Genomic DNA, 17,161 nt, shown 5'->3' with positions numbered 1-17,161 from the left:
CAGAGAGGAGGGGAAACTAAATGTGTAGGAAGCCTTGTCAACGCACTCATCAGCCTTATAGATCTGCCAAATGTCAAAACACTTCAGTTGCTCCCCAGACTTTGAAAAAGGCACCGGATCAATCCCTGGTCACTTTTGAGGAACGCAGCCACCGCAGTGGTCTGATGAGTCAATAAATCTACAGAAAGGTTACCCAATAGTTGGACAGACGTATGAAATGAAGAGGGTGTGAATGGATGAAACTGAAAAACAAAAAAAAAACAAACAAGCAAACAAACAAAAAAAAAAACAACAAAGAAGAATGAATGAAGGAAACAAAGAAAAGTGTAAAGCGGGAGACAGGAGAAAGAAAAAGACAAAAATGTTCGCTGCTATGAACCCACCGGTCTCCGGGCTTGAACTCGCGGGAGAACTTGGTCCTCTTCTTCTTGTGCTTCCTCTTCAGGTTACGGATGGAGAGCGGGATGCTCTTCTTGCGGTTGGTTCCCAGACCGCCACTCTGAGAAGAGGCTGTGGAGCTGGCTGATGACGTCAGAGAGCTGCAACCAGGATCATAATCACAGGTTAACATCACATTAAACTGCACACACACACACAGTACACACACAGGACGGTTCTCCTCTTGTAAGTTGGTCTGGTCTACAGGGGTCAACTTCTTGAAAATTTCCCAGTGCCTGTGACATCCTCAAATTACTAACAGCCTAAATCATTACCATCCATTTTAAATCACAGATGAATGGCAGAAAACACTGACCTCTGAGAAGCTTAAACCAGATCATTTTAGGGTGGTGTTGCTGTGAAAAACTACTTCAGCAATTAAGCAATAATCAGAATGGTGACTAATTTTCCGTCAATCAGTATGTGAATTAACTGACTAATTGTTAAAGCTTTAATTTAAAGAACAGCAAAAACGAACTGGGCTAAATGTAGAGCTACCTGAAGTTCATACAGACATCTTATACTTTGATCACAATTACTGTTATTATAATATTATTATTACTACTCTGTCTCTCTTCATGTCATTGAGTCATATGGATTACTGTAAATTTTTCATGTTGATCTGTTCTGTGCGACATCTTTTGCATGTCTGTCGGTCCTGGAAGAGGGATCCCTCCTCAGTTGCTCTTCCTGAGGTTTCTACCATTTTTTTCCCCCTGTTAAAGGGAGTTTTTACATATCTGCTGTGAGGGTCCTAAGGACACAGGGATGTCGTATGCTGTAAAGCCCTGTGAGGCAAATTGTGATTTGTGATATTGGGCTTTAGAAATAAAACTGAATCATGTAGTGGCACTGGAGTATCTTTAAGGACAACAGTTTAACTTTAGACACAATAACTAACATTCGATAAAAACAAATCAAAGGGCAATAGCTCCTCTATAAATACTGCATATGTGAAACTTTTAAACTTCGCGTTCTGTTTAAGAGATGATGATTTAACTCTACGGTCACTTTGAGGCTCAGCGGCCGCCGACTGGAACTTTTAGAAAAGGTTATTTTTATCACTTATATTTGAGGGGATAATAGTCCCTTATAAACGTGAGTAGTTAGTTGGTAGTTAAAGTAAAACTACACCCAATATTTCAGTAGTGAAAAAGTGTAATCAAATAGAAAGCTAACAAATCGTGTGTGCGTTACAGTCCGTCTCCTTCACACGCAAACACATTCACTGAATGGATACCATTAAAAACAAGTAAATCTACTTCATTAACAATTCAATTCAAACTTAAGGCAAAATCAACGATTTTTTTTTTTTCCAATTATTAGATTTAAATTGCACATAAAGACACCTAAACACATCACCTTATGCTCTGGGAAATTATGATCCAATCATATACAAGATTTTTTATATTTATCATATACGTTTTACATCATTTCCACGGTTTGTTGCAGTCTTAATTTTACTGTATAAACATTTACTGTACAACATGTCATGTCATTTTTCCAACCAAGCTCTTTCTATATGCAACACAGCACCTTAAATTATGACCTTAAATATGACCAGGTTTGACTCAACACCCCTCAGACACAGACACATTAAAGTCCTACCATTCAATCTTCATGCAAAGTTTTTACATCAGATGATATATTACTTTACAGAAGCAGTTGGTACCCTGTTAGTGGACAAGCAGTTGATGCTGAGTTTCTATCAGTTCCTCCCACACTTCAACACATTTTAAAACAAAAAGAAATAACTAAATGTTAACTGACCTGGTATCGTCAGTGTCTTCTGCAGCCTCGTCGTCAGCGTCCTGCTCCCCGTGTTCAGCCGAGGTGTCGTTAGTGTTGTGGGAGTCCAGAGGGTACTGGATGGGCACAACAGGGCCGTTGTTGTTGTTGGGATGAGACGAATCTGTCTGCTCTGATTTGTGCTCCCCTGGTGAGAGATAAAACAGAGAGTACACACATTAGGATTTCAATTTCAGGCCTGGATGGATGGATAATCTTTTAAAACATCAATGAAAACCTGTGAAAAACAAGAAGCTCATAGTCTGAGTACTTCAGGTTTTTTTTTTTTCTTTTTTGCTGTGGCTTTACAGAGAGAGAGAAAGAGAGAGAGAGAGAGAGAGAGAGAGGGAGAGAGAGACACTGTCATCTTTATTTTCCTGGATTGTGCAGACAGATGCAGAAGGTTTCAGAGCTGAAGTGTGCTGCACTTCAGCACAATTTCCAATTAGTCTGCTCCCTCTGTAGTGAGCCCCATTTGTGGAGAGGACTGTCGGATGTCTCACAGGAACTTTAAATCCTTCTGACTCTGCTGTGCGTGAAGACACTTAGTTCTCAGCTACTTTAGAGGAGATGTAAGCAGAAATAATGCTCACTTTAATGATTAAGCGCTCTGCGTGTGTGTGCGTGTGCATGTGTGAGATGAGAGAGAGATGAGAGAGAGAAAACATATTTCATTTCATATTTCATGCCTCATGTCTTTATTGTGCTTACCCTTTCACATTTATCGTTCAATTAAAAGCCCAATGCATCTGCAACTGCGCTCACTCATGTCCTACTGTTAGTAGTAACATCTTTGACTGACTGCTTTCAGAAACTGGAAATGATCATGTTTTTGACGAATGGTTGGGTGTAATGACCACTGCAGCAGCATTCACAGAGACTGGATTTGTTGGACCAGAGAGATCTACAAGATCAAATTAGGTTTAACTACCAAACTGCTGCTGGATTTTTGAGGCACATAGTTACAATAATTTAAACCAAAAAGATTCTGATAATAACATATTAGTCACTATCTGTTTTTTTGACATGAAATATTTTTGATAAAAATCACTTAAATTTTATTTCTAAGTTTTGTTGTGTGAACATCATGTACAAAGCAGGACATTTTACATAAACTTCTAAAAACAAAACTAATAGAAACCACAGCAATAACGTTAAATGTAGCACTGTATGATGTGGGCATGCCTGTATCATGACAAATACGTTTTCAATAATTCAGGAAAAAAATAGCTACAAATGACTAATAAATTTACATATTATTTTATCTTTCATTCTTTTCTTCCTTTCTCTGTACTGTTCATGAAAGCTTTAAGAAAGCCATTTCCAAACATTAAAGCTACAGTTGGTAACTTTTTTTAAGATACATTTTTTCATACATGCTGAAACTACATTCACACAGCACAAAATGAGACACTTGATAATAACTGTGGTCAGACTGTCAAACGAGGCAGCACTGACCACATATGAAACAAGATTCTCTTGCTGCATTGTCTGTTTCTAACTTAAAATATTTTCAGAAACATATTTTAGTGTACTGTTTAGCTGTAAAATGAGAAAGTTCGTGACCTTGTTGCCACGTTGGATACAGTTAAATAGGAGTACTAAGCACCGCCCACCAGCTGGACTAACTTTCTCATTTTACAGCTAAACAGTACACTAAAATATGTTTGTGGAAACATTTAAAGTGACACACAGGCAATGCAGTAAAAGAATCTTGATTCATATTGATCAGCGCTGCCTAGTTTGACACTTTCGTTCACAGAACGATATGATTGACAACTGAGAGACTCCTCAACTCTGATTGGTTGTTGCTGACTGTACTGTGGTCTGATTTTAACGCATACCATTCAAGGCAGCAGGAAGAGGAAGAGAACGTGATTTTCTTCACAGACAAATCTGTCTCTGGTACTTGTGTGAGAATATAGTGACAGTTTCAGCAAATATGACAAAAAGTTATTTTCATAAAAGTTACCAACTCTAGCTTTAACTATATCAACACAATGAACTCCTGATGAACCCTGAGAAATGAGGCCTTTCACTTTCAACAAAACAAAGTCATGTTCTGATATCTGTTAAACAGGACTGAGGCATTAATGGATTCACTGGAACAGGGGACTGAAATTTTCATTTCCATTTGTCTATTTTTAGGTGACTGAAATTCTTCAATATTAGAATCTTGCTGAGCTCATAATACAGGCAACGCTGACGACATTAGAGAGCAGAAGTGTGTGTGAGTGCGTGAGTGTGTGTGTGTACTGTATGTTTCTCTAGATGCTGTGTTTTCTCTGCAGAGCGTTGTTTGGCACCTTGTGCGTCGGCATTCTCCGTCTTCTTCCCCAAATCCTTCTTGAAAATCCTTTTCAACTGCAGGAGACACACACACACACACACACACACACACACACAGACACACACAGAGTGAGGGTTTGAAGATGATCAAAAATGCTTCACCGTTTACAACTACTGACAGTCCCTGTGATACCACGGAATATCCAACATTTGAGGATAACATTCTTAAAATACACAGGGCACCGTGATAATCTCCTCTTCATCACTGTCTCATGTAGAACAGCTCATTTTAAGTGTTAATAAGCTCCTGCGGGGATAAAAACCTGATCAACCCACATTTTAAAACAGATAACAAGTGCTTCATATACTGTGACAGAGCTGACATATATGAACAAAAAAAAAATCCTTATCCTCACCTTTCTGGCCACGGGGTCTTCAGGCAGGACAGGGGCACCCTCAGGTCCTTCACAGGTGATGCGTGTGGCGTCCCCCTTGGCAGGGAAAACATATAGGGCCCTCTCTCCCAGCTGCCTCTGGGTGTGGTCGTAGTAACCCAAACGCCTCACCCTAAACCCAACCAGCGTAGTAACGTTACAACAAGATACAGATTCAGTTTGTGTCTATTGTGCCTACATAAACCTGTGTGAGGACACACAGATGAGACTGACCTGCAGAGATTTTCCTGTGTGATGGTGGAGGGAGGTGGATAGACGCTGTCTGAACCTTTGGGAGAGTAGCTCTTTGTGATCCACGTCACCTTCAGTTCAACCACTTTTACCTGAGGAGAGCACGATGACACCATGGAGACAATTTAAGATACACAATTATATGTAAACAACTGATTTATCCAGGTATATAATCCAGTACAGAGAAAATAGACAGGACAGTCATTGTCATCTCACCTCTTCTACCACCACCCTGAACTTGCACTTTCTGCTGAGGACAGGTTTGACCCCCGACAGCCACTGTACATTAGAGAAGACTTTGGCCGGACCGATCAGAACCTGGCCTGGGTAGAAACCATACGCCTCATCGAAGAACAGGCCCTGAAGAACAAACACAGTTCTCATTTTACAGCTAAACAGTACACTAAAACATACATCTGAGCTGAGAAATATGCAATGCAGTAACAGAATCTTGATTCATATTTGATCAGCACTGCCTCATTTGACAGTTTGACTGCAGTTCACAGAGCAATATCATTGGCAACTGTATTCATCAGCATATCTTTCAAACAATAGACCCTGAAGAACACACAGTAACAAAGATGCAACATGACTAAAGAACCAGACATGATGATTTATCAGCTGTACAATAATGTGTAATATATTTAATATACACAACTTAAACTCCCATTATAGTTAAGTTACACAAATATTATGTATTGCAATACAACATATCAATTTTTTTTGCCATTTCATGCACAATAAAGTTAAAAAAAGGCAACATGTTAAAAAAAAAAGGTCCAAACAGTGCAATTTTTAGTCTTTTTTTCCTTTGCTATTTCTAAAAGTTATTCGCTACTGGGCTATAGAACTTTCTGTAAAACTCAAATCTAAAATGCCATTAATAAGATCTGGAGAGGACATGGTGCACCACCAAGATGTCAAGAAAATTAAACGTTACTTTCTGTTAAAAAAAGAAAGAAAAGAAAAACAGTCTAAAATGCAAACTAGAAATAATTTTAAAATTCTAAATGATCGTTTTCTGGAAAGGGGCCACAACAATGAGTGTAAACACAAAATATAAATAAGGAGTATTTACAGACCATGAGCCAGCTTTTTGTTAAAGGATCTGACCCCTGACTAACAGCTGCTCTGCACAGGGCGGATGAACCTGAGGTGACAGATAAGCACTCATGGCTACATACCGAATCGCTGACATGTGGACAGACGTCGTAAAGCTTGGCACCGTCCTCCACACTCATGGAGCACCTGAAGGGAGGCGACAGAGGGAGAGACGACCAGTTGACGTTCACTGGGTTTGGCACTGATGAATGTGTGCCAGCACGCAGACACACCGACAGACATGCTGACAGGCACGCTGTTAAATCTCTCACACACACACAGACACACACAGACACACACACACACACAGACACAGACACAGAGACACACACACAGACACAGAGGCACACACACACACACACACACACACACACACACACACACACACACAATCTACCTGGCTCCGTTGGAAAGCTTGAGGATGATGTGATTAGTCAAGTCGTACACTTTCCCCAGCCAGAAGTCGTAAGCGATGTAGTCGCCGTACATAAAAGACTAGAAAGAACACGACAATAAGAAAAATATTTTAATTTACATTTATCAAACATTTCTTGTGACACAGTAACTATGAGGGTGCACAGTAATCACTCACAGATCTAGGTCTTTTTCTTCAAGACTGACGGACCAACTGCCAGGACTACAGATTTAACACTGTGCTGTTGTATGTTAACGGACACAATAGACTGCTTGGACTGTAATACTCTTCAGTATTAAGTATGAAGTCTTAAGTTGCAGAGTTTTAACCTTGCTATTATCATATATCTAGTTCCACCCTATTATCAACAACGACTAAAGTACCATATACAGATTTGAGTACTAAACATACCATGAGATTAGGGGTGGGAATCTTTAGGCACCTCATGATTAAATTCCAATACAGAGGACTACATTTGACTACTTGCTTCTTAGAAAACAGTTACAAGAAGTTAGTTTTTCTTCATTATTTTTCATTAATAGCAATGAGTAAGGAACATTGACACGATACACATGATTAACACCCATTACATTTCACCATCAAATTTTCTGTTCAATTGTAAGAAAAATAACGTTCAGTCTTACAAAAGCAATTGATCATTTTGTGTCATCAGATGATTTCGTTCACACACACACTCCTTACCTTTATTAAACAACAGGCTGTGCAATTTTTTTTTATCAAATTTATAATATCTGTTATTGCTAAATGTGTGTAATTAAAATTATTACTTGTTGTATCTGAGAGAGAAATTTGCTAATTCTCTATTTTTTGCTATGTTCCAAATAATTTCCTAGTAAAAGGTCCTAGAAAGAACTATACAGTTTGGGTTTAATTATCAGAAAAAAAATGGCTCCATGTCAGCACAGGGACCATCATCGGGCATTTGTTACCGTTGCTGCATTAAAACATAGTTTGTCACGACATTTACCTTAAGCGCTGACAGTATGTGGAAGCTGTATTTTGTTACCTTGACTCATCACTGAGTGCCTGTATGTACACAAGTGTGCAAATATTAGAGATGCACTGATCCGATACTGATACCGGATATGAAGCCGATACTGACTCGAGTATCAGTGAGAATGGAGCTGATCTGTTCATTTCAATTCTACATTTACATCTGATTACACATGCATGTACTATGTCATGCATCAGCAGCATTGTGTTCTCATTTTATGCAGCTGTGTGTTTTCATACGGAAATTCCAAGTCTCTATTTTGGTTCATTTATATCTGTGTTTTTATCTGTTATGTTTTACTCTAAAAAGTTAGCAAAGCAGTTTTTAACTCAAACTTGGTGTCGACTTACATGTAAAAGAATGATCTCAGTGATTCCACACAGCGAGGCATACAGCTTATTAATTAAACACTAGTTTCAGATCAGTACTCTGTATCAGCTGATACCCAAAGACCAGGTATCTGGACGGAAAATCAGATTGGTGCATCCTGAGCAAATACACTTCTTATGTACACTGAACAAAAACATAAACGCAACACTTTTGTTTTTGCTCCCATTTTTCGTGAGCTGGACTCAAAGATCTAAAACTTTTTCTACATACACAAAAGACCATTTCCCTCGAATACTGTTCACGAATCTGTCTAAATCTGTGTTAGTAAGCACTTCTCCTTTGCCGAGATAATCCATCCCACCTCACAGGTGTGGCATATCAAGATGCTGATTAGACAGCATGATTATTGCATAGGTTTGCCTTAGGCTGGCCACAATAAAAGGCCACTCTAAAATGTTCACTTTTATCACACAGCACAATGCCACAGATGTCGCAAGTTTTGAGGGAGCGTGCAGTTGGCATGCTGTCTGCAGGAATGTCCACCAGAGCTGTTGCCCGTGAATTGAATGTTCATTTCTCTACTATAAGCCGTCTCCAAAGGCGTTCCAGACAATTTGGCAGTACATCCAACCGGCCTCACAACCGCAGACCACATGTAAACACACCAGCCCACGTGTAACCACACCAGCCCAGGACCAGCATGTTCACCTCCAAGATCACCTGAGACCAGCCACCCGGACAGCTGCTGCAACTATCGGTTTGCATAACCAAAGAATTTCTGCACAAACTGTCAGAAACCGTCTCAGGGAAGCTCATCTGCATGCTCATCGTCCTCAACAGGGTCTCAACCTGACTGCAGTTCGTCATCGTAACCGACTTGAGTGGGCAAATGCTCACATTCGATGGCGTCTGGCACGTTGGAGAGGTGTTCTCTTCATGGATGAATCCCGGTTTTCACTGTTCAGGGCAGATGGCAGACAGCATGTATGGTGTCGTGTGGGTGAGCGGTTTGCTGATGTCAATGTTGTGGATCGAGTGGCCCATGGTGGCGGTGGGGTTATGGTATGGGCAGACATATGTTATGGACAACGAACACAGGTGCATTTTATTGATGGCATTTTGAATGCACAGAGATACCGTGACGAGATCCTGAGGCCCATTGTTGTGCCATTCATCCACGACCATCACCTCATGTTGCAGCATGATAACGCACGGCCCCATGTTGCAAGGATCTGTACACAATTCCTCGAAGCTGAAAACATCCCTGTTCTTGCATGGCCAGCATACTCACCGGACATGTCACCCATTGAGCATGTTTGGGATGCTCTGGATCAGCGTATACGACAGCGTGTTCCAGTTCCTGCCAATATCCAGCAACTTCACGCAGCCATTGAAGAGGAGTGGACCAACATTCCACAGGCCACAATCAACAACCTGATCAACTCTATGCGAAGGAGATGTGTTGCACTGCATGAGGCAAATGGTGGTCACACCAGATACTGACTGGTTTTCTGACCCCCCCCAGTAAAGCAAAACTGCACATTTCAGAGTGGCCTTTTATTGTGGCCAGCCTAAGGCACACCTGTGCAATAATCATGCTGTCTAATCAGCATCTTGATATGCCACACCTGTGAGGTGGGATGGATTATCTCAGCAAAGGAGAAGTGCTCACTAACACAGATTTAACAATATTTGAGGGAAATGGTCTTTTGTGTATGTAGAAAAAGTTTTAGATCTTTGAGTCCAGCTCACGAAAAAAGGGAGCAAAAACAAAAGTGTTGCATTTATATTTTTGTTCAGTGTATAAGTAAAAATATAATTAGTTCCACATAAGATGGGTCTTATACGAGATTTACTTGGAAATGTCTTAGGAAATTACAGACGTGTTAAGTGAAGCGTTATTGTCAATATATTTAAAGGTCCTGCGTACGTGTGTTAAGGCCCTTCAGTAAAGTGTCTTACCCAGATGTGCTGCAGGTCTTTGCTGTTGACTGGATACAGAACACAGTTTGTTCCCACCAGCTTCACTGCACACTCGATGTCAATGTTGGTCACAATACCACACTGGTTGTCCTGTAATGCAACAAATACAAATTCAGCATATAGTAATATCAATTATCATCACTGCTCCAGTCTCCTGTTTGTCAACAGGAAAACCTGAGTATTGATTATAAGCGTTTCCTGTGGTCTACCTGTACCAGTTCTTTGATGGTACGTGAACAAGAACACCTAAATTTCAACCAAAAGAAAAAGTGTTGCATTTGTATTCAGCCTGGGAGTAGTTGCACTGCGCTGACACAGAAAGTCTCCTCTTAGGTCCTTTGTAGATGTCGACCTGCAGTAATATTCCAGTCATGTCTGATGCAGCAAATGGAACAGAGCGGTGAACAGTGACATGACTGACAAAGACAGAGACTTGATTGAAAGAAAGCTCGAAATAACAAGACAGAATGAGAGAGGCGAAGCGAAAAGGGAGAGCTATAGATGAAGGAAAAAAACTTCACTTACATTAGAGTTGTTTCGTCGCACAATGTCTCTAATGACGATGGATCGATCTTCAAGTTTCAGCTGCAAAACAAAGGGCAAACAAGTTTAGAAAATGGAGGCTGACACAGCTGGGTGACCTCATCTTTCAGATATCTCACACCGACAGAAGCTGCTGCTGGCTGTCGGTCACTGAAATTGGATCATCATTTTTCTTATGATAACTGCAGAGGAGAACTCCTCACTTCAGTGACCCTGAGATGAACCGTGGAGAAGAACTTCCAAATTAACTGCATATAAATCACATTCACACTTAGTCCATTACAACATTACTGATGTGATTTGTCACAGCCTCGTCTTGTCCCCTGCGCTCTCAGCCATGAAGACTGCAACATGCACAGTCAGCAGAGCTGGAACGCCCCCTGAGACAAGATAAAATTATTTTGCCATCCAAACAGAGACACATTTCACTGAGCTGGCCAACACAAGCCTCTGGTGTGAGAACACTGAAGGAGTCAGCAAACATATTGTCACTATCAATTATTAATCAACACAGTGATATAAAAATAGGACCTGCAACAACATGGTTTACAACTACCGAACCCACAGCTTGATGGACAGATGGAGGCAAAACAGCATTGATCAAGAGCTACAAGCCCGCAGAGACACAGGGTAGAAAACAGGAGGTGCTGGGCTGAACTTGGCACAAGCTCAGCTCCCAGAGTCGCAGTGGGAATTCTTGTTCCCGTGAGCAAGTTTTGCTGTGTCACTATGCTTGTTAATGGTCATTCAGACCAAAAATAGCTCTGAATTAAAAAGGCGTTGGTAGGGCCATGTTGCTTCAGGCACCACTGAGGTGTTAAATACTGTACGATCCAGGAGGGCTACTCTGAGTACTAGATCTGTGAGTTTGGAGGTTCATCAGACTGCAAAATACTGAACAGTATTTTATAACTATAGTATGAGACAGGCTTTTTATTATTGTATCCTCTATTGCAACAATATCCAGGTAAACATCAGAATCTATGACGAGGTTACAAAGCAATCTACCTGAAACTGCTAAATGACGTTACATTGCGTTGCAAAAGTTGATAAATGGACCTTTCAGACACAACGCGACAGCAGCACCACTTCACTCTGAAACCACAGACAGTATAAATAATGGACGTAGCTACCATGACGCCACCCATTGGTCTGTGGACTCCCATTTTGAAGCCTTGAGTTCAGCATTTTGTCTGTTGCCATCTTAGGTTTTTGGAGCCAGAAGTGACAATATTTGGATAAGAGGGTGGAGCTGTGGAAGAGCGAGGAGTGGGAGATCTGACTGAGAAATCAAGGATGCTATTGGCAGACAGCCTGTCACTCAAAGTGGCCACGCCTTAAATTATGCATAACTTTAAACCTCGATAAAATGTAAACGGTTGACAGTGGACTGGCTGCTAGAGTCAGCCTCAAGTGGCCGTTCAAAGAACCTCAGTTTTTGGCATTTCCGTTTTCGCTTCATTTGTCAGCCTTGGAGGTTGCCGCTTGTCTGAAACCCATTATTACCAAAGGCTTACGCTACGATGGCTTTTTGCCGTGTGGAGCAAGGCATGTGCACCGCTCAGCAAGCCACTTGGTGAGCTCAATGGACGATTACATATTTGCTATCAGCAATAGGCCGAGCATGTTGCTGGTTCTTATGTTTGGACGATTTCTGTCATCTTATCTTGCTGATTTAATGGTCTGCCTCCAAAGAACAAGTGAGAGCCAGTGATCAGTGGGCAGAGAGAGACAATAGGGATAACCAGAGCGCAGATCAGCATATTTTTGCATCTTAATCAAAGAATTACTTAATAATACATGATTATATCAACCTAACCAGACATAGTGATTGTTGGAACAGTGGAAAGATGCTAACCAAGATGGGATTGGTGGGTTTTGTTTTGTTCCAGTTAAATTTAATGAAGCATGTTTCACCATGAGTTAACAAGGCAGTTAAGCCAGTCTCAGTTCTGTGAAAAAGAGAAACTTGAATTCTAAAAGGTGTACAATTGTATTTTTCAGTTTCTGCCTGTTTTCTTTGAGTTAATTTTGTTTATTTATTTGACTAAAAAGCTAGGAGAGCTTGTGGAACATGACAAACCATTGCTGGGCTGACAGTGGCCAGTTGGAAAATTTTAACATATTGACCATCCCTTATTATGCACTGAACCCGGCAGGGAGCACAGCGAGAACCAAATTAATGGCCAAATGAATCTCACTGGCCTCACTGAAGAGAGTGATAGTCTGCATTTTTTTTCCATGAACAATGTCGTCTGTCTCAACACAGCATAAAACACAACTTCAGTTGAAATGCACTGGGTGTAAGTGAATTAAATTGTTCCTCAGAAACATAAAGCACCAAGAGTAGTAACTAATTTGACAAAAAGTATTAACTCAAGGTCCATTAACCAGCTTTCTCAGGGACTTTCAACCAAATTTCATGTTCTTCCGAGAGGATGGATACTTAAAACCAGAAAAACATTATCACAACCAGCTTCATACTTTAATCAATAGGGTCCCTCATGATCACACCGTTTTCTGCCAGCACTTGAACAGATTTGGTAATTTCACATGAGAGAGTTTCTGTATTGTTGTTTTGTTTTATCTGGGCTCTTCTCACTGGTTTGAATTGGACGGGGCTCAGTTGGAAAACAATGATGTCACTTTACTTCTGTGAACGAATGAAGAAAACAGCTCAAAGTTTTATGAAGCACTCTGCGCTCCAACACAGACAATCATCTGAGATTTGCACCAAAATAATTAATTCACTATTCAGGACAAGTAGCTGCTCTTTATTCCTCACAGCATCTCTGCAGTGCTTTAGCCTTCATTATCTACACTGTTGACTCACAACTGTGGTAGAAAATTACTGCAAAGTATAAAAAAAGAGTTTATGAAAAGCTGTTGAACAAATAGACCAGAAGAAAACAAGGCAGTGTGTGTGTGTGTGTGTGTGTGTGTGTGTGTGTTATTTTGAGACTAATCAGTTAAACATTTACTGTATATATTATGTCTTTTTTTATACTCCATTGGCAACCAAGTTACACAAGGTATAGTTCTTTAAGGCCTGGACCTGGATGTACGACTATTCGGATATTTTTTTGTCGGGTAGTCAGTTTTCAAGTCTTTTGAGGAATGGCAATAAAGAAATCATAAATAAATAGCGGTGTCCCATATGTTTATTTCTTTGCGGCAGCCTTCACAATGTCAACATCAACTGCCACATATTGATTTGCTTTTTTGTTTTACTATATAAAATGGGTAAAATCTTATCTCATTGTAGAGCTGCACTCAGCCCCTCTTTGCCCCGCTCTCTCTCTGCTCTGTGCCGAGGACCATTGGTGAGACCATCTGTCATCCAAAGCTTTGAATATTCACTTTCAATTACAGCTAAAGCTCCGGAGTCCAAAAATGATTATCAGGACGGTCCGACACCTGGTAACTCTCAAACTTCAGACTAACCGAACAATTACCACCACCTGTAGAAACTGAAACTTCATCTACAGAAGATTGTAGATTACCACGAAAGTCACTAAGAAAGCATCACCAAGCTGACAGAATGCCAAATCAACTCAGTCTAGTGTGTGTCTATGTTATATTTACAGGTCGATGTGGCATAAAGTGAACAATAGTTAATAAAACAGCTCCATGAACTGCTTATAAGATGCTAGGTGTACCTGTAAGAGGCTTCTACTCTATAAGTGACAGCACAAGCTGCTCTACTGGCAGAAAGTATACGGCAAAGTGGCAGCGAACTGCCAGCAAGAGCCTCTGAGTTTAGGCAGAGACAGATGGAGGTAGAGGAGGAGAATGTAATTAGGAGTAAAGAGAGCGAAGAAATTAAAAACACGGAGACCTGCTGCATGTTAAGTAATGACTGGGGGGGCAGAGAGTTTGTTATCTTGGATTGTAACGGTGCTGTATGAGCACATAAACAGGGAGTATTGTATAGCATATACTATACTTGTGAGGACGATTAATTCAATACATTGTATTCACTACTTAGTTTTCAAATATAAACCAAACATACATTTTTCTACCCTTATTCTTATAATCGTGGCCATTCTGACGACGGGTCATGTAAAATTTGCCCTTGCACACCTGCACTGTAGAGATTCAGGAAACAAGGCGCCATTTGGCAGCAAGACGATGTATATTAGAAAAAGATAGTAGATGTAGATTCGAGTCCAAGTTTCCTAAAGCTTTGAGCTTAACTTATATTTTACACATGTACACTTGTCTCAGAGACTGAGCAAAACAAAACACAGAGGGGAACCCAACGGTTTAGCTCCTGTAGCTAACTACATAGAGATCTATTTCCAGGGCAGCGGAGATGACAAGTCTGAAGTTAGCATGACCCACAGTCAGACTGGCCACAATTAAAAAAATAAGATACAGATTGAAAAATACAAGAACTTCACTTTAGAGGAGCTTTACAAGAAATTCAGAGTGCATGAGTTGTCTGGACACGACAGCTACCTAGCTAGCTAGCAGGTAACGGTGCAAACTCCGTTAACAGAGCTAAATACTGGCAACAGTGCTGACAGAGCTAACGGTGTTAACCAGGGTGGAACTGGAGGGTGGGTGATATGCTTACACAACAACATCGTCCAGATATGAGTGGTATCTGCTGCATTAGCGTAGTGCCGAGTGGAGGTGATGAGCTACCCAGTGGGATACACACATGTGCTAACATGCTAACAGTCAAACCGACTTACTACAATAAACTAGTGTTGTCATATCTTAAAATAAAATCAATATTTGATACCATTTTTAATACCACTGGAGAAAAATTGACATTGAGGGCATAGAAGTTGAAGTTTTTATTAAAAGATAACAAGGCTATAACATGACTTCTCTTTTCTTGGTTTGTAGCCGAGAACAGCAGAGTGACTGTCGTAAACATTAACAATATGAGAAAGCAAGAAAAAGCATCTGGTACCGGTGTATTGATACGGCGAAAAACGAGTACTGAAAGTGTTTCAAATGTTCAGAAACAATAAACCAATGAATTAATATTTTTGACAACACTACAACAAACCACAGAAAAGCTTGGATTACAACACACACAGGGAGCATTACTCCACTGCATCTGTACAAAGCAAATAGTGGTTTGCGGCAATATTAATGCTCTGAATGTTGCATGAAGAACCTTTAAGTAATATTTAAATCCAAAAATTAAATCTGTCAATTCATATTTTTATGACTGTCCTCCTTTTTTGTGTTAAGATGTCTAAACACACTACTCAGGACAGAAATACCAGCACAAGTGTTTGTGTGTGTGTGTGTGTGTGTGTGGAGGGGATACAATCGATGGATCGCCATGTTCCCTTGTAATCTATTAAACAGCAGCCTGTCTGCTCCTCATGTCTCTGCTGCTGGGGGTTATAGTACACTCACAGGCACACACACACAAACACTCACCCTCCCGTGTCCCTCCTCATCCAGACCTTTTAGCCGAGAGAAGCTGAGAAGTACTAAACAATTTTTTCGTCTTTAGACGGACACACATACACAGCTCTTCTTCATTAATATTCTTTCAGTGCATCATGCTGCACTGCGCTACTGTACTAACTGATTTCCTCACCAGTTCAAAAACACTGTGTTTAAAATCAATATCATTTACGCCACTGTAAGAGAGAGCACAGGCAACAACTCAACACCTCACTGTTGGTCACTATGCCCCACACCAATGAAGACCACAGCAGGACCTTTGCTCCCATTATCAATTATAAACAGTGTGTGAATTTGCCGTTCAACCAGCTGTTATGAAATGGCTGGGTGTCAATAGTAAAACACTGTTAATTAGTGTAACTTCAATGTCAGATTTAGATACCTCTGTTTCAAAATCCTGCCACAGAGCAGCATGCCCCTGCAATGGGAGGGATTTTTCTCAAGGAAGAGACTAAAGAGAGGAAGAAGCATAGAGCTGCTGTCTCACAGATCATAGTGATATGATGCTGAAGAAAAGAAATATCTCTCACTTCTGTCACAGTTCATTATAGGGAGGCATTTCCCTGAGATGAACAGCACTCAGATGCTGCTTGAACAAGTGGCTGCTGGAGTGTGTGAGTTTACGTGCACACTAGTGTCACACTTAAGTCTTAAAATCCTTGTTTTTATTATACTGAAGAAATCAAAAACCCTACTATTCATATCACTGCATACATAATAATAATCCAGAGGACAGAGGGGACTCCTTGTTTTGTGTGTGTGTGTTTGCATTATTCCTTTTAAGTTGGAATTTGTTTCTGGTTTAGTTCATTTACTAGAATATTTATCCCGCTGCTTCAATTGCCTTCCTCATCAGATGAGCAGTAATGAAAGACGTGAGTAACAAAAGTCGACTTTCACTTTCAATTTGGTTGTAATGCTGTCATTACATTGCTTAACATCCTGCATTTTCTTTTCTAAATACTAATGAAACTCCAGCTGAGCACCTGCCAACACAGCAGACACTGATTAGAAACCTGGATGAAGTGTTGTTTACATGCCACATTTTTTTGGTTTCTTAGAACATGGATAAGGGGATATCAAAACATTATATTTACATTAAACACAAACATATAACCAAGACACTGAAAATAGTAC

At 40.4% G+C, this 17,161-nt stretch overlaps 1 protein-coding gene across 3 annotated transcripts in view; it reads right to left on the bottom strand.

Moving 5' to 3' along the window:
- ube2o (ubiquitin-conjugating enzyme E2O) overlaps positions 1-17,161 on the bottom strand; it is a 51,536-nt gene that overhangs the window by 10,742 nt on the left and 23,633 nt on the right. For all 3 annotated transcript variants that reach the window (XM_049569905.1, XM_049569915.1, XM_049569924.1), the window contains exons 2-11: positions 10,571-10,630; positions 10,025-10,135; positions 6,700-6,797; positions 6,386-6,449; positions 5,418-5,561; positions 5,184-5,293; positions 4,932-5,082; positions 4,533-4,590; positions 2,209-2,374; positions 384-539 (exon numbers count right to left, since the gene is read on the bottom strand). In XM_049569905.1, the coding sequence (XP_049425862.1) occupies positions 384-539; positions 2,209-2,374; positions 4,533-4,590; positions 4,932-5,082; positions 5,184-5,293; positions 5,418-5,561; positions 6,386-6,449; positions 6,700-6,797; positions 10,025-10,135; positions 10,571-10,630 (1,118 nt within the window). The remainder of the gene's footprint in view (positions 1-383; positions 540-2,208; positions 2,375-4,532; positions 4,591-4,931; positions 5,083-5,183; positions 5,294-5,417; positions 5,562-6,385; positions 6,450-6,699; positions 6,798-10,024; positions 10,136-10,570; positions 10,631-17,161) is intronic.

The sequence above is a fragment of the Epinephelus fuscoguttatus genome, linkage group LG3 (genome assembly GCF_011397635.1).
Source record: "Epinephelus fuscoguttatus linkage group LG3, E.fuscoguttatus.final_Chr_v1".
NCBI classification, from domain to species: Eukaryota; Metazoa; Chordata; class Actinopteri; order Perciformes; family Serranidae; genus Epinephelus; species Epinephelus fuscoguttatus.
Note: the sequence above shows the minus strand (reverse complement) of the source record. Positions and strands in the feature narration are given on the sequence as shown.